Below are 26,972 nucleotides of genomic sequence, written 5' to 3'. Positions count from 1 at the left end.
AAATGGACTTTAAAATGACCACCTTTCACTAGGGTAGAACAGAGTACAGAGTCAGAAGTCCTTATATTATATCTCAACTTTAGATTAATTCATCCAATGAATCGAAGAAATATGCATGACTTGCAATGTGGAAAACAGTTTGTGGACAATGGGGAAAATACAGAGAAGTTGGCACCAGGTATGCACCACTTTATTATCAGGAAATAGGGAACAGCTTAGTTCTCTATTTGCTGAAAACAAGTCCAAAGAGTGCTTGCACACATGCATATACTTGCAGGCATGTACCTACATGCATGTATGTGGCAGGACGTGATGGTTGAGGATGACGTCAAATCACCTGACCTAGAGATCTTTGAAAGTATTTATAGCAAGTACTCATAACTCTAATATTTGTACAGAAAAGCAAAACTAGAGACTGCCAGAAGATAATAACCAAGAACTTATGTAGGGAATACAGAAGAAATTCTTTGTTCACTCTGTGGTTCACAGAACGGTACAGCACAGGAACGGGGCCTTCAGCCCACTAAGACTGTACTGACATGAGGTACCTTCCGAAACTGAAAACGCTGTGCCTTCATGTGGTTCATATCCCTTTATTCTCGATTCATATCTGTCAAGATGCCTCTTAGATGTTGCGGTTGTTTCCGCCTCCACCACCTCCTCTAGTAACATGTTACGAGCCTTTGTGTAAAAACCTGCCTCTCATATCTCCTTTAAACTTACCCCCTTTTACCTTAAACCCACATCGCCCAGTAAATTATATTTCTATCCTGGAAAAGAGACTACAAATATATATTCCTCTCAATTTTGTAAACTTGTGCCAGGTTGGTTTTCATCCTTTAACAGTACAATTAAAACAACCTACGTTTATCTGATCTTACATCATAGCCAATACCCTTCAAACTCGGCAATATCCTTATAAACTGTTTTGGTACCCTCTTCAAAGCCTCCACATTGCTCTTGTAGTGGGGCAACCAGAACCATAAACAATATTCCAAACATGGCCCTACTAAGGTTCTATACCACTGCAACACGACTTGCCAATTTTTATACTCTATGCCCAATGAAGGCAACTAAGCAATATGCCTTCTTGACCACCTTATCCACTTGTGTTGTCACTTTCAGGGAACTCTGGATGTTGATGCTACTAAGGGTTCTGCCATTTACTGTATACTAATAGAGTCACAGAGATGTACAGCACGGAAACAGATCCTGAGGTCCAACTCATCCATGCCGACCAGATACCCCAAACCAATCCAGTCCCACTTGCCAGCACCCAGCCCATATCCCTCCAAACCGTTTCTATTCATTTACCCATCCAGATGCCTTTTAAATGTTGCAATTTTACTAGCCTCCACCACTTCCTCTGGCACTTTATTCCATACATATACCACACACTGCATGAAAAAGTTGACCCATAGGATCTCTTTTACATCTTTTCCCTCTTACCCTAAACCTTTGCCCTCTTGTTCTGGACTCTCACACCCGAAGGAAAAAGCCTTGTCTATTTACCCTATCCGTGTCTCTAATGATTTTATAAATCTCTATACGGTCACCACTCAGCCTCCGACCCTCTAGGGAAAACAACCCTAGCCTATTCAATGTCTCCTTATAGCTCAAATCCTCCAACCCTGGCAACATCCTGATAAACCTTTTCTGAACCCTTTCAAGTTTCACAACATCTTTCCGATAAGAAGGAGAACAGAACTGCACACAATATTCCAAAAGTGGCCTAACCAATGCCTGTACAGCCACAGCATGACCTCCTAATGCTATACTCAATGCTCTGGCTAATAAAGGAAAACAAGGCAAATGCCTTCTTCACTATCCTATCTACCTGCAACTCCACTTTCAAGGAGCTATGAATCTGCACTCCAAGGTCTCTTTGTTCAGCAACACTCCCTAGGACCTTACCATTAAGTGTATAAGTCCTGCTAAGATTTGCCTTCCAAAAATGCAGCACCTCACATTTATCTAAATTAATTTCCATCTGCCACTTCTCAGCCCATTGGCCCATGTGGTCAAGATTCTATTGTAATTTGAGGTAACCCTCTTCGCTGTCCACTACATCTCCAATTTTGGTGTCACCTGCAAACGTACCAACTATATCTCTTATGCTTACATTCAAATAATTTATATAAATGACAAAAAGTAGTTCATTCATTACATCTTGAAAAATGCATTACTTCGCATTGGTCCAGATTAAGGCCCGTCTGCCATTTCTTCTCCCAGTCTCCAGATTATATCCTGCTGTACGCTCTGGCAATTCTCCAAAGCTCCCCAGTCTTTGCGTCATCCACAAATTTACTAGTATTCTCCTCCAAATCATTTATCCAGATTACAAACATCAGGGTCCCAACATTGGTCCCTGCAGAACACCACTGGCCACAGATCTCCAGTCAGAAAAACACCCTTCCATTGCTACTCTGTCTACTATGAATAAGCCAGTCCTAAAGCCATCTTACCAGTTTGCCACAGATCTCATATGACTTGCCTATTGGATAAGCCTGCCAAAAGGGACTGTTAAAGGCCTTGTTAAAATTCATATATACAATACCTATCACTCCACCCTGAATCATCGTCACTTCCTCAAAAAACTCAACCAAATTCTCAGGTCATGAGACAAGACCGTCCTTGCACAAATCTATGCTGCCTATTGCTAATAAAACCATATTTTTCTGAATAAGTAAATCCTAAGTATCTTCAATTGTTTCCCTACCACAGATGCAAAGCTCACTGGCCTGTAATTTCCCAGCTTAGACCTGTTATCTTTCTCAAACAAAGGATCAAATGCTGGCCATTCTCCAGACCTCTGGGGCCTCTCCTGCGATTGAAGAGAATACAAAGATTTCATATAAGGCTTTAGCAATTCTCACCTGCCTCCCTCAGCATTCTGGGATAGATCCCATCAGATCCAGTGGACTTGTCTACCTTAATGCTTCTTAAAACATTCAACACCAACTCCTTTTCCATATGGACATGCTCCAGAACATTAACACGCCTCTCCCAAGATTCACCATCCACCGGACCTTGTCCTTTGTGAATACTGATGCAGAGTACTCGAAGGCACTCTCTCACTTCCGCTGGCTGCACTCAAATTCTCTTTGTCCTCAAGTAGACCTACCCTTTCCCTAGCTACCCTCTTGCTCCTTAGATATGTTTAAATTGTCTTGGCATGCTGTTTGCCAAAGAAATTTCATGCCCCTTTTAGTCCACCTAATTCCTTGTTCAAGTTCTTTTCTGCTCTTTGTATTCTTCTGTTTACATCCTGTCTACATTCACCAGTTCTTGCCCAATATTCCTTGCCCCAATCCTTATGCATAAGTAACTTAAAACTTAAAGAATTATGGTCACTATTCCCAAACTTTTCCCCCACTGAAACGGAGTGGTGAGAGTACTGAACTTACAAGCAGTAGTTGAGGCAAATTTCATTGTAAAGAGGCACTTAAGGGGAGGTTCAATAGACATATGGAAGACAAAAGGAATTCAGAATTTCAGAGTTAAATAAGGGAAAGACACGTGGAGAATACAACCATAGATCGGTTGGGCCAAATGGCCTGTTGAGCTGTGGGCAATTCTATTTAATTACGTCAAATAAAATCACAAAGCTTGAGTGAGGAATGACTGATAAAAACCTTCATCAGTCTTTTCCTTGGTTCTCTTATCAGGCTCCTTAGCTTCTTCCTTTTCACTGTCCTCTGAATTTGATCTCTCTTCTCCATCCTCCAACTGTTTAAAGTCCAATTCCTGTTCCTCTGGAATAGGTTCTTTCGGAGCTTTCTATGAAAACAGCAAAAACATCAAAAAGTGTAAGTTGTGCAGTAAAGTACTTTAACAGTTGTGCTTTTTTAAAGCACAAGTGCAAGAAATTGAAACTTTGCCAAAGTTATACTGTGTCAACATTCAAAAATGCAGATTATACAATTACTCTCACAAATATTCTCTCTTTAGAGGTTAGTCTTTGCTCAGTGGTAGCACAATGTCTCTAAAAACATTAGGTGTTCCAGGCCCACTTGAGAGATTGGCACACAAGTTAGGTTGTCATTTGAGCAGGTTCTGCATCTTAAGCATCATCTTTGGATGAGATATTAAACTGTCCTCATGTGGATGTAAAAGATCCTACTTCATGATTCAAAGAAAAATAAACGTTCGTCAGTGCGCACTTATCCAACCAGCATATTGTTTTAAAGACCCAACTAGCTCATCAAGCCCTTTAGGGAACCAAACTTGTCACCTTTGCGCAGTTTGGCTTCAATTACACTCTCTGGTGGCTAACTCTGACCTCGTACCTGAAACTGCCTAGCAAATTATTTGCATATTAAACCACTATTAGCAGCTCGAGATGATGACCCACAATTTAAATAATCAGGTCTTTAAATTTATAATCTAATTAACATAAAATGATCTGTTCCTAAGAAACTTCAGATTTTGATGATTTTGTATTGGTAGTGGTAGTGGTGGACAGGGGGTGTGGTTTACAGGAACAACTAGGCCTGAGGCATTGTTGTGTGCAAGAAAAATATCAGATGATTCTCATTGTCTCTATCAACTTAATCTCAAGGACAATACTCTCAATAACCAGACTATCATGGATTCAAGACTCATTAGACCTAAGAAACTAATCTGGAATAACACCTCAGTGTAGCCCAAGGACTATGTTCCTAAAGATCACATCTTCCCATTCAAGCAGATGTTAAAAAGTACAAAGACACTATTTTAAGAGCAGGTTTGTTCTAATATCCTGCATTCAAAATAGCTAAGACAGAGCATCCTGTTTAGTCTCATTCCTATTTCAGTGACTTTCTTTTTCACAAACTGGCTGTCATATTTCCCCATATTAAACAGAAATTTCAGATCAAAATCCTTAAATCAACCAAAATACCTCAGCATTTCCTGAGAGCATGAAAAACATGAAACTCTGATTGTTTCTTTATTTTCTGTAAGAACATGCTTAAGGTGATCAGTAATTTTTTAGACATGAAGACCAGTCCAAGAAACATATTCAGCCTCAGCCACAAACATTAACAGCATGCTAACTATGTTCATAAATTTGCATAAAAACCTTACCACAAGGGCAGCTCCAGACTCAAAAAAGCATCTTTATCTCACAATCACATATCCATTGATTTCAACAGATTCTTCACACGATCCTTCTAAATGTACACCAAATTATGGAATTTAACTATGCCCATTGCAAACTTATCCAAGGTTATTTCCAACCTTGGGGGAGAGCAAAAGGTGGATTCACTGTTGAGATCAATGGTTTCAAATCACTATTGCTTTCGATAAAATTACTGCTGCTGCCAGCTTCTAAATGTATAGTCACAAATGTTTTGAATTATCATATCTAGCTGTACAATAAACTCTGCACAAATTAAGAGAGCCAAATGTTGTGATTACGCCAACCTTTAAAGACAAAAACGCTCCAGAAGAATCAAACGTTCCCATCTCCTCCTCTGCATCCTCCAGACACCATTCTGGCAGGCTATCTTTTTCATCATCCACACTACCACTACCAGAGCGCACTCGTCGATGACCGCGTTCATCATCTTTATCTCGGTACTCAAAATCAAACCGTCTTCTGCGTTCTGTGGGCTCTCTCCAACCTGCAGAACATTGCCGTATTAAAAATGGTCAGAAAAAATTTGAACTCAAAGTAGTGCTAAAATCAAATAAAGTCAAGCAACAATGCTATTAACAAGACATTAGACAACAGAATTTGAATACTGTTGGAGAAGGACATGCTGCCAAAGTTCATTTTCTTGCACTCATCTGGACAATTGCAAAACCACTAAATGTGAAAACAAAAATCACAATATTACAGGGGAAAAGGGTGCTGACTGGTTAGCAAGTCAACTGATTCGCCATGTTAACACCTTAGTCAAAGCAACAACAAACTAAGCTTCCTAAGCAGAAGGTTTGAACATATGTCTTTTGCCGGCAGTATATGGAAACAGATCGTATTAGGTTTCAAACAATGTGGGATAAATTCACACACTGAAGCCCTAAAAAAGCCTTATTGGAGAGTTTTTGACTACAAACCTGAAGAGTCAAGGACATTCTCACAGTTAAGTGTTCAATGTTTTGACATCAAATGTCACTTCCTGTTGCTGTATTATAACGTACATGTGCTTTAACAGCCGTGATTCAAGAGAGACTTCTGTCCTAAAAAGATAAAGTTGACCATTGCACTGATCAGTATTGTTTAACTGCTGAAATGCACAAGACACTTTCTCGGTGTTCTAACACATTCAAAACCTGGAAAGATTCCATGTTTTCATTTTTGTACTGTGGACTGAAATGAGGAACCACTATTTTAAATCAGTGTTTTAACTTATTTTTCTAATCAGCCTGTTCAGAGATTTGGAGCAGGTGCACCTTGAACCCAGACATCCTAGTCCAATGGTAGAGAAACTACCACTATGCCACAAGAAGATTCCAAAAAAAAAAATCAGTGTCTTAATCTTTAAAAAAAATTTATATTTAACTTATATTTTAAAGTCAACCTATTTAGAGATGTTATTATACACCTCTGGAGCAGGTGGATTAACACAGTTCTCTCAGTCCAGGGTAGGGACACTACCACTGCACCACAAGATAGCCCTAAAATCAGACAAAGTGAGGAATGCAGATGCCGGAGATCAATGTCAAAAGGTGTGGTGCTGGAAAAGCACAGCAGGTCAGGCAGCATCGGAAGAGCAGGAGTGTCAATGTTTCGGCCAAAAGCCCTTCATCAGACCATTCAGAGTTCACTTAGGGCTGATGAAGGGTTTATGCCAGAAATGTTGACTCTCCTGCTCCCCGGATGCTACAAATGCCTAAAAGCAGTGTTTTAAAAGGACATTTTGAAAATTCAATTGACACTCATGGGCAAACATCTTTTAAACAGCTGCTTGAACAAGCAGTAATTAGGTTCCAGAAAAGCTGGAGTCAAGGGGTCCTGTATTCAAGATGGAGCTTTGGTTGACAACAAGTTGACCCGTGACCAGTTATCACTAGCAAAGGCCTTTTGTTTACCAACAACTATCCCTAGCACTCTGGTAAATGAGCAGCATGGGGCTGGGAACACTAATCAGAGAAGTGATCGGTATCCCGAGCTCAAGAACTGTCTCTGTTCTCTGCAGTCAAATCCTAACTTAAAGCTAATGAGAACTAAGTTTTTATTTCCTTCAGCATTTGCTGTAAGCTGTGCTTTTCAATTGATAAATTTAATCCTTTTATAAATGAAACAGCCACCTTGTGGAGGTGGAGAATTTGGAAATAGGTTGAGGGGTGACATTAAACAGAAAAGATTTTCAAACTTAAGGAAATGAAGAGAGAGCCACGAGCCAATCTGTGAACGCACAATGAGGCACTAAAATAACAAAGACTGGCTATTCATTGCTGCAGCTAATAACAGAAGAAAACAATATTCAACCTGAGGTAATGAGAGTTAACTGGCAAATTTAAAACAGCATACTATCCCCAGTGCTGGGATAATGCTACATGATCCACAATTCCATTAGATACTGCTCCTAGTGTCCATTTCACACAAAGTCACCCATTACCTTTGGTCTTCTGCAAGTTGCATGATAACAGAATTCCTATCAATGCTGAGCAAGTGAGTCAAATACTCCCATACTACATACATCAAACACCACAACTTCATCAGCAAGGACAATACCGTCAAGCTCGTGGACCTATGCTTTACCACCCACTTCACCTTCAACAACAAAACCTACAGACAAACCAACGAAACACCCATGGGATCATTGATATCAGGGTTTTTAGCACAGGCAGTAAGGCAGAGACTCTAACAAACAGCTCTGCCAATCACCCAACCCAAATTTTGAGTCCAATATGTGGATGACACCCTTTGTCACCGCTACACTAAACAAGTTAGAGGAAACCTTCAAGACATCAATAATACCCTTACTGGCATAAAATTCACAAAAGAGGAGCAAAACAACAAACTGCCATTCCTAGATGTCACAGTAGAGCGAACAGCTAATGGGGAACTTCAAACCAGCATCTACAAGAAAACAACACATACAGACTAAATATTGAACTACAGAAGCAATCATCCCAACACCCACAAGCAAAGCTGCATTAGTACATTTCAACAAGCCACCACACACTTCAGAGAGACTTCTGTCCTAAAAAGATAAAGTTGACCATTGCACTGATCAATATTGTTTAACTGCTGAAATGCACAAGACACTTTCTCGGTGTTCTAACACATTCAAAACCTGGAAAGATTCCATGTTTTCATTTTTGTACTGTGGACTGAAATGAGGAACTACTGTTTTAAATCACAGGAACTACGCAAAGCAGAGGAAAATCACCTCTAGTATATTCAAAAAGAACGGGTACCCAATAAACACAGTCTGCTGATTTCTCAGCAACAAACCCAAACAAGCAGACAAAACATGTCCAGAAGCCGTCGCCACTCACTCCTACATCAAAGACATCTCTGAAATGACTCCCAGACCTCGTCATCATGGTAGCCCACAAATCCACCAACATAAACAGCAGCTAATGAACTTGAAAGACTCTATACAGACAACAAGCAAAACTAATGTCATTTACAAAATACTTTGCAAGAACTGTAACAAACATTACATTGGACAAACAGGCAGAACACTAGCCACCAGGATACATGAACATCAACTAGCCACAAAAAAGACATGATCCACTCTCATTAGTATCCTTACATACAGATGAGGAAGGAAACCACTTCGACTGGGATAACACATCCATCCTAGGATAACACATCCATCCTAGGACAAGCCAAACAGAGACATGCATGAGAATTCCTAGAAGCATAGCACTCCAATCACAACTCTATCAACAAACACATGGCCTTGGATCCCATTTACCACTCCTTGAGGAAAGAAAAACAGGAAATAACATCACCAGAGGAAATTACGTCACCAACCCAAGAAAATCCAAGCAAATAGAAAGCAGTGCTTCATCCGTAGGCTCACTGAAGATGCTACCTAGTATGGCGACGAAACATCTGAAAATGAACCTTTAGCTCAGCAAACAAACCTACATCCATTATAATGGATACATGCTTTAAAGTTCACACTATAGAATCAGTGTCCCAATTCATCAATTGCATTATAGCAAATTTGCATTAATGAAATACATATTGTAGCAGAACAACCTGGACTACAAAAGACATTTACGTCATGAACATTTATGCACAGATACATGCTATAGTCGTTATGCAGGTGCAGAGACACCTGCATCCGTTATTTTACATAACCTCTCAATGTTCTTTCTACCAAAATTTACAACCTCCCACTCTTCTGCACCAAGTTTCACCTGCTACCTGTCTGTCCACTACAACATTTTGCGCCGTTTTGAAGTTTTAAAACTTCAAAAACTTCTTCCTTACATTTTACATTGCTTCCAAGTTTTGCATTACCTACAAAATTTGAAATTATTCCCTGTACATTAAGGCCTAGATGGGATCCAAAAGATGACCTCCAGCAAACTCCACTTCAAACCTTCCTCCAGTAGAAAAATATCCATTAACCATTACTGTTTCCCATCACTCAGGTAACAGAAGATTCATGCTGCTACTGTCTCTTTTATCCCACAATCCATCTTATATTCTCTAAGACCATTAATCTTTTAAATAGAATAACCGATACAAAAGATTAGCATATTCAATTTTGGACCAGTATAAACGTATTAGTTTTTGGATAACTTAGTTACCTCAATCTCATTTCAAGTGAGTTAATGGAGTCACAGTTTGCAGCATGGAAAGACGTCTATCTTGCCTACACCAGTCAGAGTCACAGCATAGAAACAGACTCTTTGGTCCAATTAGTCCATGCTGACCATAATCCTAAAGTAAACTAGCCCCACCTACCTGCAGTTAGTCTATATCCCTCCAAACATTTCTTATTCGTATACTTATCCAAATGTCTTTTAAACGTTGGAACTTTACCTGCATCCACCACTTCCTCTGAGTGTTCATTGCACACAAGAACCAGTTTGTGTATGAAAGCTCCCCCCATATCTTTTTTAAAATCTTTCATGTCTCACCTTAAAAATATGCCCCCTAATCTTGAAACCATCCCCCAATCTTCGGAAAAAGACACCCGCCATTCACTTTATTCATATGCTTCATGATTTTATTACCCTCTACGGTCACCTCTCAACTTTCTATGTTCAAGTGAAAAATGTTCTAGCCTCTCCTGAGGACTCAAACCCTCCATTCTCAGCAACATCCTGGTAAATATTTTCTGAACACTCTCTAGTTTAATAATATTCTTCCTGTAACAGGGTAACCAGAACTGGACACTACTCCAGAAGAAGCATCACCAACATCCTATACAAGGTCAACATGATGTCCTAACTCCTATATTCAAAAGTCTGAACAATGAAAGTGAGCGTGCTAAACACCTTCTTCATCACCCTGTCGACATGTGATGAAGAATTATATACCTGAACCGCTTATCAAGCACCTATCTACTCTAGACCTACTTTCCAGCACTACGTTCAAATGGTATGGCACTTCAAGAGACAATCTTAAATGGTGTAATGATTCCTGGCTCCACCATCCGATCAGGCAGTGAGCTTCAAGTACCCATTACTGTTGGATGAAAAAATTCTTCCTAACATTTCCCTTAATCCTTTTGCTCTCTAGCTTAAATCTATGTTGCCTGCAAGGAAAAATGTATCTCACTATCCACCCATTTGATTTTGTAAATCTCAATGAGGCCTCCCCTCAGACTTCGCAGCTCCAGTGAAAACAAACCCAGCTTTATCTAGCCTTTCTTGATAGCAGAAATGTTCCAGCCTAGGCGATGTCTGGTGAATCTCTTCTGCACCCGCCCTCATGCAAACACATAATTCCTTTAGTGTGGCAACCAGACCTGCATACAATACTCCAGCTGTGGCCTAACCAATGTCTTATGTAACCCTATCAAACCTCCCTGCTCTTGCATTTAATACCTCAAATTGAAAAAAAAAAGTATCTTATATGCTTTGTTAACCAGCTGATCACTGGTACTATTGCCACCAGCAAACACCAAGTTTTCTCTGAACATCTATATTTCCTTGGGTTCAACCATTGATCATGCAATCCCTTGCCTTACTAGTCATCCCAAATTGCATCACCTTTCAGAATTAAATTCCAGTTGTCACTGTTCAGCCCACTAGACTATCCCATCTATATCCTCCAGAAGTTTAAGGTTTTTTGCTATTTACCACACAATTTTCATGTCATCTGTGAACTAAAATCTGACTTCAAGATCCTGTTTTAACAAAGTTTGTCAAGAACAATTTAAAATGCTGCCTTTAAAATTCTTTCATTCTTCAGTCACAAAGGTTCTTCTATATAGCAATACAACCCTATCCTTAGAAATGATAGAAGTCACAGTCCCACAATGTACCCATATTAATACATTAAGTAGAGCATTGCAGAGACCAGCCATCTCTTTAGTATTAGCTTGTCCAAAATGTATTCTGTTCTCATACCTGGACTATGAGGCTGCCATCTGTCCCCTTCCCGACGAGGTCCTGCTAAACGCCAACCTCCATCGTCGTCGTCACCATTCTGCTCATCCCTACTGACTCGCCAATTCTCACTCTCTGAACGGGTGAATTCATGCTTCCTTGTTGATGATCCCATTTCTTCAAAAGATGGTCTCCCTAGACACCAACAAAAAGCTTAATTTTAGACATCCCACCTAAATGCAAACCTTGGGGAGATTACTTAGACAAGATCCTCTTTTACTGACAAAAGCTATGATGCAAGTGCCCAGAGTTCACCTTAGTTTCGACACAGGAGCAAATGCAAGTCAAATCAATCTTGTATTAAGCACAAATCCTGAAGTAATAATTAAAAGCCAAATGAGCACCAAATTCAGTTGATCACTATATCATTATAGATAATGTACTTTAGATAAGTTTCAATGTCCATGGCTTTGCAGTCTGACCTGGTAAGCAGATGACAGATGTGACTACCATCTTTTCTTGCTCATGGATTTATTGTCCTGTAGTACTTGATTGGACTAAAATTTTCAAACAGGTTTGTTCGCATGCATTCCAAGGTCAATATCAGCAACCATATAAAAACTTTTCTCTGTTTAGCATCCACAAATACACAACTCTTAAGCGAATCATAACATGTTAAACATATTTTTTAGCTATGTATAGCTTTGGATTGCTATAATAAGAACTTTACAAGCATTGAGAAAAGACAGAAGACTGAGGGGTTTGATTATGAGGGGATTGCTTAAATTAGCCTGTTCTGACTGGGTGGGGAAGTGTAGAATGTGATTTATTACTGTTTTTAGGGATTTTCAAGCAACTGGGTAATGTAGATCATATTATTTCACCCAGTCCAAAACAGTAGAACTACAGAACACACCATATAGTTCCATTCCAAATTAATTCTCAAACAGCATTTCAATGATTATTTAATTCATAGAACAGATTTCAAAGGTAGAAACAGTTAGCATGCACAGTATTCAAATGATTCTTTTCTTTAAGCTTACAGTAATAATTTCAGACATGGGACGTGTCAAGTACAGGCTACTAGGAAAGATCTGTTGAATTTGGAACCAGGTTTCAAAAGCTCTCTGCTAATTAGATTCTCATGTTTATAGGTCTGTAGACCAAATGATAAAAATTAATCACTAATTCCATTATTCCATCATGCCAGGATACCATTCTACAAGGTGGCAGATGAACTAAATCATTTTATTTATCTGCCTAGATAAAAACAAATGTCATGCAAAACCAAAATTTGCTGCCAAAGTCACACTAAAAGGTTAATTACATTGTTCCTTATGAGGAAATTGTTCAGGCAAGGTGCAGCTGTTCATTAGGAATCAATATCCAGAAGTTGCTGATATGCTGCTCCACTATTACTTTTGCATTAACAGGATCTTTTCCTCAGCCTGCCCATTTAAAAAAAACACTTTTTTTTTATTCATTTGTGGGATTTGGGCGTCGCGAGCTGGCCAGCATTGATAGCCCATTCTTTTTTGCCTTTAAAGTGGCGATGAGCTGCCTTCTTGAATCGCTGCGGGTTGACCCAAAATGCCGGTAGGGAGGAAATTCCAGGATTTTGACACAACGACTGTGAGGGAACGACGGTATATTTCCAAGTCAGGGTGGTGAGTGGCTTGGAGGGGAACTTGCAGTTGGTGGTGTTCCCAAGTACCTGCTGCCCTTGTCCTTTTCGATGGAAGTGATTATGGATTTGGAAGGTGTTGTCTAAGGATCTTTGGTGAATTTCTGCACTGCATCTTGTAGATAGTACACACTGCTGCTACGGAGCACCAGTGGTGGAGGGATTGAATGGTGCCACATCTACAAACAATCAAGAAGATTGCTTTGCCCTGGATGGTGTCGAGCTTGAGTGTTGTTGGAGCTGCACCCAACCAGGCAAGTGGGGAATATTCCATCACACTCCTGACTTGTGCCTTGTAGATGGTGGATAGACTTGGGGTGTCAGGAGGTGAGTTACTCATCATTTTGCCACAGGAAGTCAAGTCTCATCACTTCAAATATAATTAAGTGGTTTACAACATAATTGGTTACTTTTTTTTAAAACATCTGCTTGAATTCTCATCTCTTCAAATTTTGAATGTTTCATAGAAGCTGCTTTTCTTTTTCTTCCTTTTCTTCAATCTCTCAATTCCTTTTTATCTACTTTGCTTTGTATACTTTGACATTAAATTCACCCTCCTTATTGTGTTTATTGCCAAATCATTAATCCTCAGTGTTTACAGTTACCCTGTTCAGTTAGTCATAGAGACTCAAGTCTCAGGTTTCATTTATCTCATTCACTGCACCCCATCAGATTACACTTGCAGCAACTTTGTTTTGGCAAAATATTTTAAACCAAAAGCCGTACAGATAAATCTAACTAATGGCCATTAGAAATCCTGCTATGGTTAACCAGGGCCCAGTATTTAATCAAAATCACAATATTCAAAAGAAAAAAAAGATTAACAGAATGTTGTTTGCGTTATTCTTTAATTAGAGGTTAAAGTACACTCTTACGCTCCATGTGATAATGGATATAAGCTAGAGTACCCTGATTGCTGGCAAATGATTGCAATGAGGACCAAAGTGCGAGGGTCAAGAACTCAAATTATCAATGAAGGCTTAGACTGACAAAAAACAAACATTTTACAGTCTTACTATAGGCTTGCACATGCAATGTTTTCTTCAAACAACCAGTTGTTTTTTAGTTAAACACAAATTTTCACACAAGGAGTGTTCAATACAATACTAAAATCTATCAACAAAAAATAAAATTGGATTATGGTATGGCAGCTATTACATGTATTACCCATATAAAAGTGACATCCTTTCAAATGAAGATATACTTTGCTAACATCCAAGTATCTTATCTAAGATAGGATCACAAAAATCATGGGTTATTTAAACAGCTTCAAATCTCCGTGGGAGATATTGTTCGAACTGTGGTGCAAGTTAGCTCATGTGCAGTCCAAAAAAATTCCAAACATGCATGTACCAAACTTCAGAGTTATATATTCGAGACTGAAGCTCAATGTGCCAGCCAGACAAATGGGGTCAGTTGGACTCCCAAATTCTTAACTAGGGTCCACTGGCGAGCCAAATCTTTAAATATCAAGGAGGACTGTACAATATTTTTTATGCTGCACAAATTTATGCCTTGCAATTTTAATAAAAGCTCTCACTAAACAGATTTGCGAAGGCAGGACAAAGAAACAAATGGTCAAGTAGTCAGACTTTTGTAGGACTATTAGACCAAGAGAATCACTATTTGCTCATCCTCATCTTTGCTATGACTGGAAATTCATGAACTTTAGAAATACTAGAACTACCTCAATGGGGTCAATAAAAGCAACAAAAGGCAGATGTGTTTTCTCAAGCAATGCCAAAACAGTCCAAGTGGTGGACTTTAATGGCAAACTTTGCACTCCTGATCAGCCACCCATTCTACAGCCGACTGCATATTCCTTTCCACTGACTACAGTGAAGGGAGGGGGAAATAAATCAGCAATACATCTCAAAATATAGTTGGTGTGCTTATAGCAGCTTTTCATTTGGCATGGAAATCTAAAACATACTTTATGCAACTAATTAAGATCATTGTCACAATAAGGCTTCTTGCAATACTGAATTCTGTCCCTCTTAATCTAATATCTTTTCAACTTTGCACACTTCTGAACAGTTAAAAGATCCCCTTTATTAATGCTATGTGTTGCCTCACACCAGGACTATTTAACAGTGAATTTATTTTCTTCAGTTGTCAGGGAAGAATATGACACTGGGAATAAATTAATGCAAGGGACGCTGGCCACTTACGTGGGATAGTATTTACAAATTGGATGGAACTCCACCGCAAGAGGCACCTGACCCAGCAGCAAGAATTGTGGAATGTTGAAGCTGGTCAGAATAGAAGCCGAGCCTCTCAGCATTAACATCTTTAGTTACAAAAATGATGCAGAGAACTTGCAAGTTAACACTGCTTAGGAAAAGGGATATGCTAGATAATGATCGATCAAAGAGCTTAACATCTGCAAAAGATTAGTCTCAAAAGATTGAGAGATGAAAGTTCAGTTACATTTAGAACCATCACCCATATCTTTAAGAACATTTATTTTTAAAAATAATTTATTTAATTTCTATTCATGGGAGCTTACTATGCACAAGTGGGCTGCCTGGTTAATACATTAGACCAATAATTACACAGTGACATAGCCTAGAGGGAGCGATGATCAGACAGCATGGCAATTGTCAATTGCTGCAACTCTGCCCTAAATTTATCCGAGATTAGAGCCAACAAAATATTTGAGAGTAATGCAATTCACTGCTCTGAGGTAGTTCAATGGCTTGAAAGTGCAGTATAATGTGCAGACATTATGAAAAGTACAATAAAGTACAATTCCTTTTTTGCATGCAAGTAAATATCCAACTCCATATTGGAATACCGTCATTTTTACTTGTAAGACTTCAATAGGATTTATTATGTTACATCTGAAACTAGACTTCTACCACCAAATAGTACTTAGGAAATGTGAGCTCCTCAACAATTCAAAGCTGCGTTGAAAATTAGCTCAAGTTTCAGACTCAAAAATTCAGAATGGGATATTAAAGGGTGCGAGGAATGAGTGGGGAAGAGTGTAAGACATAAGAAAAAAAAAATCTAATGTTACCATGATAGTCTATAGTAAATCTGTCTTTAGCAAGAGATTTCAGTGAAGTTATGACCATGGATTTACACGTATGGGATAAGGAAAAAAAAGCATTATTTTGTAGATTTGGCAACGATATTTTGTTAATAAAACAATATGTAGCAAAAGGTAAGAAAACAATCATTGGTAAGACAATGGAAAAATGGATAGGGACTTGACTTGAATCACAAGCAAGATTTCTGATGGTTAATATTGGAGGGCTCATTGGGTGGCTAGGGAGGAGAACAGCAGGCATCAGGAAGACTGAGGGTGGAGAAGGGGAAGCAGAGAGGAGGAAGGATGATTTGTTAATGATGAATTCATAGATGTGTGCAAATATGAATATTGAAGTTATGAATATCGCTGCAGGAAATACTTTTAACCATGGGATGTGTGAAAGGAAGCATATAATTATGGTTGAATTCAATTGAATGAGTTATTGTCACTTGCATAATAGACACTATCATTGCACCACAAGACCCAATTGGCTATATTCATATCTATACAAGTACAGTCAAACTAAACACTTGAAAAATTGATTCAAATTCTTGGTTATGCTATCCCTTGAGATATTATTATTAAACTATTAACTATTAAAACGGATTCAGTCTTAGCTGCATTTGAGTCATAGTTACAGTAATTAACCGTCGTCATGGCTCCCTCTGGGCTTCGTCATTAAAGATATGATAATCTTCACAGCCTTCACAGATTGAGGACAAAACTAACTGCGTTTTACAGCACATAAGTGTGAAAATGTCTAGCTTATCTCCAGTGACATAGCCAAGAGGGAGCTATAATCAGACACCATGGCAATAGTCAAGTGCTGCAACTCTGCCCTAAATTCATCCGAGATTAGATCCAACAAAATAGTTGAGAGTAATGCAATTCGCTGCTCTGAGGGATACAATAATCCATACTCAAGAATTTTAATTAAGTTTCAATTGTTTAAATTTAACAATAGTCATATAGATTACCACATACCTTATTTATTGCATTTAAATTGCTTCCCTCCCTTTGGAGATCACTTATACATCAAATACTTCAGTGTCAGTGAAACAGGACAATCCAGGTTTTTCATTTCTCCATAACTATCAGTATTGCTCCACAATTGTAGTGAGGGAGGTACAGTTTAATAACAAGGCAAAGAGGGCTTGACTGTGTCCATTTGTAATTGACTTGAGAGAAATGGAATGCCACAATGCATCAAACGTTTAACAAAAGTTTTCATGACTAACTGACAAGCCACTTCCCATGGCCAACCCACCTGAACATCCCTAGACATTATGGACAATTTAACATGGTCAATTCACCTAACTTGCACAAACAAAGAAGATCTGTCTCTGATGAGACCAACTTCACCAGAAGTAACCAGGATCCTACATCATGTCCAGAGGGCAGATGGTGGAAATGTGATGTGATTCTCCAATAAGCATTCTTATTGAGCACCTCCCAACACTATGAATACGATCTGACAAAATTATTTCACTTCTTTTAATTGTGTAGCTGAACAAAGAGACCTTGGAGTGCAAGGTCCTTGAAAGTGGAGTATTAGGTAAATGGGGTAGTGAATGCGACGTTTGGAATGCTTTCCTTTATTGGTCAGAGCATTGAGTATGGAAGGTCACGTTGGAGCTGAACAGGCAATGGTTAGGCCATTTGTGAATATTGTGTGCAATTTTAGTCTCCCGCCTATATGAAGGATGTCGTGAAACTTGGAAAGGTTCAGAAAGGATTTACAAGGATGTTGCCAGGGTTGGAGGGTTTGAACTGTAGGAAGAGACGGAATAGTCTGGGGCTGTTTTCCCTGGAAGCATTGGAAGCTGAACGGTGACCTTATAGGTAACCTTATGAAGGGCATGGATAGGGTAAATAGTCAAGGTCTTTTTTCCCCTGGGGTGGGGGAATCCAGAACTAGAGGGCATAGGATTAGGGTGAGAGGGGAAAGATATAAAAGAGACCTAAGGGGGAGCTTTTTCACACAGGGGGTGGTGCGTATATGGAGTGAGTTGCCAGAAGAAGGGGTGGAGGCTGGTATAATTCCAGCATTTAAAAGGCACCTGGAAGGGTATATGAATAGGATGGGTTTTGAGGGATATAGGCCAAGTGCTGGCAAATGGCAATAGATTAATTTAGGATATCTGGTCAGCCAAACTGTCTATTTCCATGCTTTACACCTCTATGACTCCATGACCACCTAAAGACAAAATTAGTTCAAAAAGGGAGCGAGAGATCATACTGTAAATGACATTACTAACCTATATAGCTCCATGACAAAGATGATAGAAGAGTATGTACACACAAGCCTTATCTTCAGAGTCTAGTGACCACCGCAATAAAAATTTTCATACGCATCCATCAAGCAGAAAGTTAAATTTACAAGCTGTGAGAAGTCACCTTTAAATTCTACATATTTTGGTTAACTGCCTAACATTGAGAAGTTTTTATTGAACATTGTCACATTTTACAAGATTGTTCATTTGTGCCATGCAATCATTTGCATTCGTAAATCACTAATTTTAAGGTATATGCAGAAAAATCAATTTGAAATACTTTAAAACTTAACATTTAATGCATTAGCATTAAATGCAAATTTAAACATCGAGAACTAAAAGCAGTTGAATACTTCACAGAATGCTATGTGTAAAATTTAAAAGTACCATTTTAATTTACATTTGAAGAAAAGATCTGACATTAATTCACTTAAAGACTTCAGTTCGATAAACATTTTGTCAGAAGGTGGTTTTGATTTGTATCATTTTTATAGGGAGGGGGCATGAGTAGAAATTTAAAACACTTCTCCGATAAACATTTACCTGAACCACCTAACATCAAATATAACCTGACATGTCTCACTATTTCAACCCTTTTAATTGGCCACCTGCAGGCAAAATGACTAATCTTATTAGTTCCAAAAGGAAGCAATGGTTCATATTGTATATACCCACATTACTAACCCATGTAACTCTAACAGATTACCACATAAGAGCGTACACACAAGCCTTATCTTGTGTCCACTGCAATAAACAGATTCATAGGTATCAGTAAAACGGCAATCCAAATTTGCGAGAAACATTTAAATCTTCCAAATTTTGGTAAGTACCTGATATTGCAAAGTATTTTTATTTATCTAATTATACGTGGACGCATGATGTAAATTAACAAACGTAATCGTTTGCATGCATAAATATTAACATATAGAGATCATTTTCTTAAGATTTTAAAACTTCAGGGAAGATCACATCCAATCTACAGATTTAAATGCAAATTTAGGGATCAAAAATTCAAATGTAAAGCCACATTAATACTTCATAGATAGTTATTTTAATTTTAATAGAACATTTCAACGTATATTTGAAAACATGTTCTACTGCAACCTGGGGGGGAAAAAAGTACTTTTATTAAATTGGGAATATTGAATTAACCAGCATCCACATTCAAAATCTCAGGAGGGCCCATGTACTGCATAAGTTTATTGGATAAATCAACAGCTACTTTTGAAGTCAATTTGATTCACTTATGCTTCATGACACTGGTTTAATTCTATCAGCCCAGGAAATGGTGTAGTTAGTGGCTACGTATATGTATGTCATTATTGAAAGTAAAGATCCTGTGGTTTACAAAGTCAACACTGGAAAAATTTCATTGTGGATAACTGATCTTCCAGTTTACATTTAATGTACATCAATAATTGAACATTTTATGTATAGAACAACATTCAAGTCACACTTTTGTAATGTATGAAACTATTGCCAACAAGCTTGCAATTGAAACTGCATATTTTCCCTCCTATAAGCAAAATAAAACTAAATATAAATTTTAAACTAACCTAAAAACTTTGCAATATAAAGTAGGCACCCAAACCAAAAACATTTTCCAGGAACTTTTCCAAATTGAAAGCGAAAAGAATGCAATTAACTAAAACTTCATATGGAATCTTGCTAATCTCATTTCACAGGCTGAGACACTGCAGGTAGTCCTTGCAAATTCATTATTTCATTTTAGATCAAAAGGCTACATGTCTACTTTTGTACCTAGAATGAAAAAGTTAATTTGAGCCTGCAGTTTCTCTAATTTGAGCCACACAGATCCCTCTAAATTACTAGCTGTATTGTAGCTGCATTAAAAAACTTGATTCTAACAAGTTATTGGGTAGGTCTAAGAAACCCTGTGGATATTTAAACCTATGTATGGGAGACAATTTCCTTCCAAATAATATTTGCCAAAAAATATAATGACATCAACCATTACTCGGGCCTTATGAAGCCATGAAGCAAACAATCTTGACCACTGACTTTTAACGAATAAATATCAAGCTTAGTTTATTAGGGTTGATCAGCTTCTTAAACTATTATTCAATGGAAGTAATGACTATAAAATAAAAAAAAGTTTGCTAAGTAAACACAGTTATTACATTTACACAGAATTAACACTTCCAAGAGCATTTTTCAAATCAGATCCTTACCAGTTAAACTGAAGGAATAAATCTGCAAACTGGGCTGTTCAAAATGTTTTCATTTGTGGAAATTAATTTAAATCTTGACATCCTATATCCAATAATGAATTACTATCACACTTTTAGTATGCTCTCTGAAAAGCCAGATATAATCCAAAACTAATATATACAATGGTCAGAAAAAAAAATTAAAATTATACCTAATCTAAACACATGCCAATTGCAAAACATCCACATCAACACTGCATTGCAGAAAATTAAGTGCTCTTTTATAAATTAGCTTCCATTCTCAAGTACGCATTTTTTTTAAAGAATGAGAATGCCAGCAAGTTGCAAATCCATACCCTACCCCAACAAACTAGAACAGTGCATGAGCTCTACCTTTTAGGATGGAACCATTTGCACAAAAATGATGAAAGGTTACTTAATCAGTTAATAGATAAATAAGTAATCTTACAAATCCACAATACATGAGTAATTGCTAAAAAAGATAAATACAGATAATGAGGAGACAATTAAATCAGGTTGCAAGCATTAATGCTCTGACAATATGTTCTACAGCTAACTCAGGAAAGCAAAATAACAGACATGGTTTTCAATGACAATGAGGAAAAAGACACATCACCACTTGTAGCCTCCTGGTACAAAAGGATCGTCTCCAAGGATGGGCACAGCAATCTACACACAGAGACCCTCAGTAGAAAAAACATTGTATACCTGAAAGATATCTGGCCAATTTTAATGGAAATGAAGTGGCGTTGGATGTTACTGACTTTCTCAGGAGCTTTTATTACTCATTGGCTCTTTTTTGCCTGCTTTTGGTATTTATTGGCATATACAAATGGAGATTTAGATTTGCCAGATCATAACAATCCTCCTGAAAACCACACCATCTGTGTGAAATATATCGACAGTTTTACAGCAGCCTTCTCATTCTCACTGGAAACTCAGCTTACAATTGGTTATGGAACCATGTACCCTGATGGTGACTGTCCTGCAGCCATTGCTCTCCTTGCTGTCCAAATGTTATTGGGGCTTATGGTGGAAGCTTTAATTACAGGTAATTTTTCTTTAACAGAATTCATTATAAATACTGTTAGGTTCTGAAACAGCCTGGATAAGTGAATTATCTACAACTATCAAACCAGGTTAAAAATTTGTGGAAGTGCAATAGGGACATTTAAGAACTTACTAAAATTTTGTACCTTTACAGTGTAGTCTTCTGAACTTTTGCAAATAATATGAAAGCTAATGATTGGTTACATGCTCAATTTATATTAAGACTATTCATTGGAATGCTTGTAGAAGGACAGAGGTCATGTTTCATACTTTTATAGTTTTTATTTTTTTATATATACAACACATATATATAAAAATATACACACACTATATATATATTAATGTATAATGCTGGAAATTATGCTTGTTTTTACACAAAACTTTACTTACAGCAGTTCATTTTTACAGGTGCCTTTGTAGCAAAGATTTCCAGGCCAAAACTAAGAACAACTGCAATTAAATTCAGTTACTTTGCTACTGTCGGACACCATGAAGGGGAGCTTTGCCTGATGTTTAGAGTAGCCAACATACGGCAAAATCCATTAACACATGTTAAAGTAACTGCTATTTTATACCAAGAATATAAAAACCAACACCTTCACCAGACAACCCTCGACTTCCACACTGACAATATGAACTCAAACGAATGCCCTTATCTTGCCTTCCCACTTACGTTCTGCCACACTATCAATCAAAATAGCCCGCTTTATCCACTGATTCAAGGAGAGATGCCAGCCTACTACGAGATAGTAATTATTTTATCAGCGGAACAGGAAGGCACAGCTGAGTCTTGTCAAAAGAGAACCTCATATACACCGGAGGAAATCAAACTCAATCAACAGTTTGCCTCTGTAATAAGCTGCACTTCCAAAGGATACTACAAAATTGCCATGGAGAACTTTGACAAGACAGTTTCTGGACTTCCTATGCTACTTAATCCAAAGAAACCAAGGCAAAATGATTGTGTTGTCAGCATTAACAGTGATCATGCTGACACTGCCTTATTCAGACATAGTTCTGTCTGAATCATTAACTTGTCCAAAAGGCTATCAACTGGAATATCAAATGTCAAATTGCTCCCATTGTTTGAAGAAAAGCTACAATGAGGAATTATTGTCAAAATCCACTCCTTAAATTATCACACCAAAACATAATCAAGGATCTGGGTGCTTCAGGACAGTTATTGACAAAAGAGATAAATATATATGATCACCATCTAAACGGGAAATGGTACCTTGTATAAAGACTGCAAAAACTCAACCTTGAAATACAATAGTCAGTCTTTATATACAACTTATTTCATCCTGTATGATTCCTGCCACCAAGTTTCAAGATTTATTTGATCAATATAGTTTAGATTTGTTAGGCAAGCTCATATGTTGGACTGTGGAGAGGGGGCTGAGATGATTGGCAGCTAATGAATGCAATTTAACTGTACGAGAAAAATGTTACAATAAGATACACAATTACTGAAATCAGAATAATTTGAGATATTGGAGCTGATTTATTTAATGGCTTTGGATATATCAAAGAAAATCTTAAGATACAAAGGCAAAAATCAAGCCTTCAAACTTTGATGATAAACCACAGCTATGTCTAAACAATCATTAACAATGAAAAATACCATTTGCCGTATCTCATCCCTTAAAGTTTCGTACTTAAATTAAAAGTTACAAATGACTTTTACCTTCGACACAGAAGTTTAAAACTGGTAGACGAGTAATTACTTTGCAGCTCAATTTCCAAAACAGAAAATTGGGCTGAATTATATTATAAAGAGGATTCAAAAATTGTAAGCATCATTCTATTCTTTTGGCTTCAATATTCTGACTAAACAGTTAATACTTAAAATAACATTAGCCTGTTCAAGGCTAAAATAGAAAATGCAAATAAATTTAGTGGCATAGTTACGTAAACATCTTCCACACAAGATCTTTAGTCAAATGCAGTCCAGAATTTAGCGGATGTGGGTTTGGGGATTTAAATAAAAAAGATGAAAACTTCCGCTATAATGTCATTAACATTGAACAAATTATTAGTTCAATATACAAATCTATCCCTGCGTCTGCAGAAAGATCTTCATTTAAGTACTAAGTTTGTGGGAATTGAAATAAAACTCTAATGAAATATAGCTTGCTTTGATGAGTTACAGGAAAGGGTTGAAAGTTACAGAATCTCAAACGATAGTCCAAAGTTTATGGATGGCCGTTTGCCCTGCAACTGAAGCTACACACTTCAATTCAATTCTTTTGACTTTTCCTGGTAGCATCTTTTAATCTGAATGCAGCTTTCTGTGTACCTGGTTAATATGTAACTGATGTTGACACATGTTTCAAAAATAGAAAAATAATTCAGTGTCTTGATGTATCATCTCTCTCCATGTGCGTAAACATTCCTGCCAGTGAGCAGAAGCATTAAGACTAATCACTGCACAAATTAAAAGGAATTTCTTTCTAAACGTGGCAAACTACCATCAATTCACTAGCATCTAAATTCCTCAAAACCTGATATTTCATATGCAATAACTTCAAAAGATTAATTTTGTCAAAGCTAAACATTCTGGTAATTGAATAAAAGTGCAAAATATAAACTGAGCACAATATTCAGGTCCCAAACAAAAAAAAGTGGTTGACTTTTTTATTTCCTACTGCTGAAATCAAATTACTGTGATTTGGTAGAAAGAGGACAAATACAACTTGAAACTTTCAGTTTTTATTTTGCAATTATTAAAGCTGGTTTGTCACAGTAATTTGGATGCCTCAAGCTTTGTATACATTTTGAAATAAAATAACTCCTGACTGAACTAAAAATTATTATATATGGCTAAAGAATGGTAATTAATGGTAAGCATCCTGCCTAACCATCTCTTATTTCCAGAAAATCCAAATACTTTATGAACTATTATCAGCATAAAAACACATTTGCCAGAGTTAGATCCGTACTAGCAGGGAGGTGGTGTCCTGGGAAATTCAGCCACAGTCATTTTGAGTGTGTCCCCACCCAGGTGCAATAAGTACGATAGATCATGTAACGAAACAAAGGTAGTTACTTAATGCATACAATAGTGTCCAGTATGCTCACAATCCTATCCTATCATCAATTCTCTATGATCGACAGAAGAACACCATACTAACACAGTCAAGGGAATTTGGAAAATTGAGGAAGGTTTCAGGGCAAGGATACAAGGAATGAAATGTTTACTTAGACTGCTCTAGTTTTATGGAAAGAGGATAAAAAGAATCAACAAGCTGTGGAACACGAGATCTGCACAAAGAAGGTAAATCTTCAATATCCCTGTTAGAAATCCCCAGATGGAGCCAACCATTGAATTATGCAGAGACACATCCTATTGAAGGACAATCAGATAAAAAGATCAGAAATGTGTCAGACTAGCATAAACATCCAACCAATCCACATCTGAGAAGTTAAAAAAAAATGTAAAGAGCTGAGTGACATTCTTATTTTAAGGGGAAAGTAAATGAATTTTGGTTTTGTTTTCTGTGAACTATGAATGAAAGTTTGTCTTAAAGAATGAACATCCTTTTCTACAGTTCTAAAAGTAGTTAAACTTTGAATTGTTTCAATGTTAGAAGCACAAGTTTATCCGTTGTCACAGGTTGAAAATTTAGCTTTGCAGCTGTAAAGTGTTTGTGTTACATGTGATGAGCTTCAGCCAGTCTTGCAGAAATCCAAGTGGAACTTTCAACAACACTGGCTTAAATTCTACTGAGTTTAAACAAAAACTGCTATTGTACTTTTTCTTTACAGAAAAGTTAAGGCAGGTCTTATGGACTACGCTTCCAAACAAGGTTGAGCAGCAAACATTAGAAACTGCAAATTGGTTCTGTGGAGAAAAAGGATAAATGAATGGAATATGGCAAAGGTTGTGCCCCCTGTCTACTATTAAGGAACCAACATTTCAGCCTTGCAGTCCTTTCAGAGGCTGGTATGGATGCTTCAGACTTGAGCTTGGGTAGCTTTGCCCCTTAACTCTGGTGTACGAATGGTGAAGGTTTTATTTAAACTGTGAAAGTTAACTTTTATCAATCTTATCAATCCATTTTAATGGTGCCTGAAGAAAGAATAAAAGTGACAATTTATCTTTTCATTTTAAAGCTTATGCTTCTCTGATCTATCTTGTTAATAAGTATTAGATGGACATAAATTGCAAATATGATTAACTAACCTGTCAGGTTGCAAAAACTAGACTTCCATTGTGCTTTGTGAAATGCTGGTTATTACTTCTACATATGTGGAGGTCTTTAGATCTAGACTTAAGTTATTCAAATGTAATACTGAGCGTTTTACGTTTAAATGCTTACTCATTAATTAGAATTTGAGATATTGGAGCTGATTTATTTAATGATTTTGGATAGATCAAAGAAAATCTTAAGTAAAACTCTTAAGAAAAAGGATGTTTAAGCAGGTGAACTTAATCCAAAATACTATCTTGTCTGATAAGAATGCTTTGTTCGAAATCAACAATAATTCCTTTTTGCTGTTTTCAATTCCTACAAACTTAAAACTTTTGCAAACTTAGGTTAAAAAAACTTTGTGAACAGTCAAAAAAAAATCACATGGCACTGGTTTATTTGAAACCTGTTGAACTACAAACCATTGTTGTGATTTTTGACTTTCTCCACCCTAGTCCAACACCAGCACCTCCACATCAAGATTTGTGAAGGCTGTTTAAAATGAATTTCCAAGCAGGGAAAGTGTTATGCAGAGTGATGCAACGATGTGCATCTGATAAAGATTTGCTCCACTCACTTGAAAACCAGGAAAGAAATTAACCCTTTCCAATGTTGGTTCCTTCTCCTACAGCCTCCACAATTCACCATATAACTTAGAGTCATACAGCAGAGAAACAGTCCCTTTGGTCCAACTCTTCCATGCTGACCAAATTTCCCAAACTAAGCTCATTGCTCTTGCATGCATTTGGTCCACAACGCTCTAAACTTGCCCTATTCACGTTCTTTTAAATGTTGTAACTGTACCTGCATCTACTATTTCTACTGGCAGTTTATTCCACTTACAAACCACCCTCTGTGAGAAAAGTGGCCCCTCAGGACTCTTTTAACCTTTCTCTTCTCACATTAAAAATATACACCCTAGTTCTGAACTCTCCCACCCTAGGAAAAGACCTTTGCTATTCACCTTATCTATGTCCCTCATTATTATTTAAACCACTAAGGTCATCCCTCAACCTCTTATGCTCCAATGAAATAAAGTCTCAGCCTATCCAGCATCTCCTTATAACTTAAAGCCTCCAGTCCTGGCAA

The 26,972-nt window shown here is 37.5% G+C and overlaps 2 protein-coding genes across 4 annotated transcripts in view; one reads left to right on the top strand and one right to left on the bottom strand.

Annotated features, from left to right (window-relative positions):
• The window catches only part of gigyf2 (GRB10 interacting GYF protein 2), a 254,103-nt gene that overhangs the window by 70,785 nt on the left and 156,346 nt on the right, over window positions 1–26,972 (bottom strand). For all 3 annotated transcript variants that reach the window (XM_087993722.1, XM_087993723.1, XM_043702938.2), the window contains 3 exons: window positions 11,476–11,649; window positions 5,407–5,606; window positions 3,636–3,780 (listed from right to left, as the gene is read on the bottom strand). In XM_087993722.1, coding sequence (XP_087849848.1) covers window positions 3,636–3,780; window positions 5,407–5,606; window positions 11,476–11,649 — 519 coding nt within the window. The remainder of the gene's footprint in view (window positions 1–3,635; window positions 3,781–5,406; window positions 5,607–11,475; window positions 11,650–26,972) is intronic.
• Window positions 21,198–22,715, top strand: kcnj13 (potassium inwardly rectifying channel subfamily J member 13). Its single transcript, XM_043702886.2, has 2 exons — window positions 21,198–21,691; window positions 22,099–22,715. Exons 1-2 carry the CDS (start codon window positions 21,220–21,222, stop codon window positions 22,713–22,715), a joined length of 1,089 nt encoding a protein of 362 aa, XP_043558821.2. The 5' UTR covers window positions 21,198–21,219.

The sequence above is a fragment of the Chiloscyllium plagiosum genome, unplaced genomic scaffold, assembly GCF_037043375.1.
Source record: "Chiloscyllium plagiosum isolate Xiang-an unplaced genomic scaffold, Cpla_swu_hap1 HiC_scaffold_13, whole genome shotgun sequence".
In the NCBI taxonomy this organism is placed as follows: Eukaryota; Metazoa; Chordata; class Chondrichthyes; order Orectolobiformes; family Hemiscylliidae; genus Chiloscyllium; species Chiloscyllium plagiosum.
The sequence above is the reverse complement of the archived record's forward strand: the minus strand, read 5'-3'. Positions and strand labels throughout refer to the sequence as shown.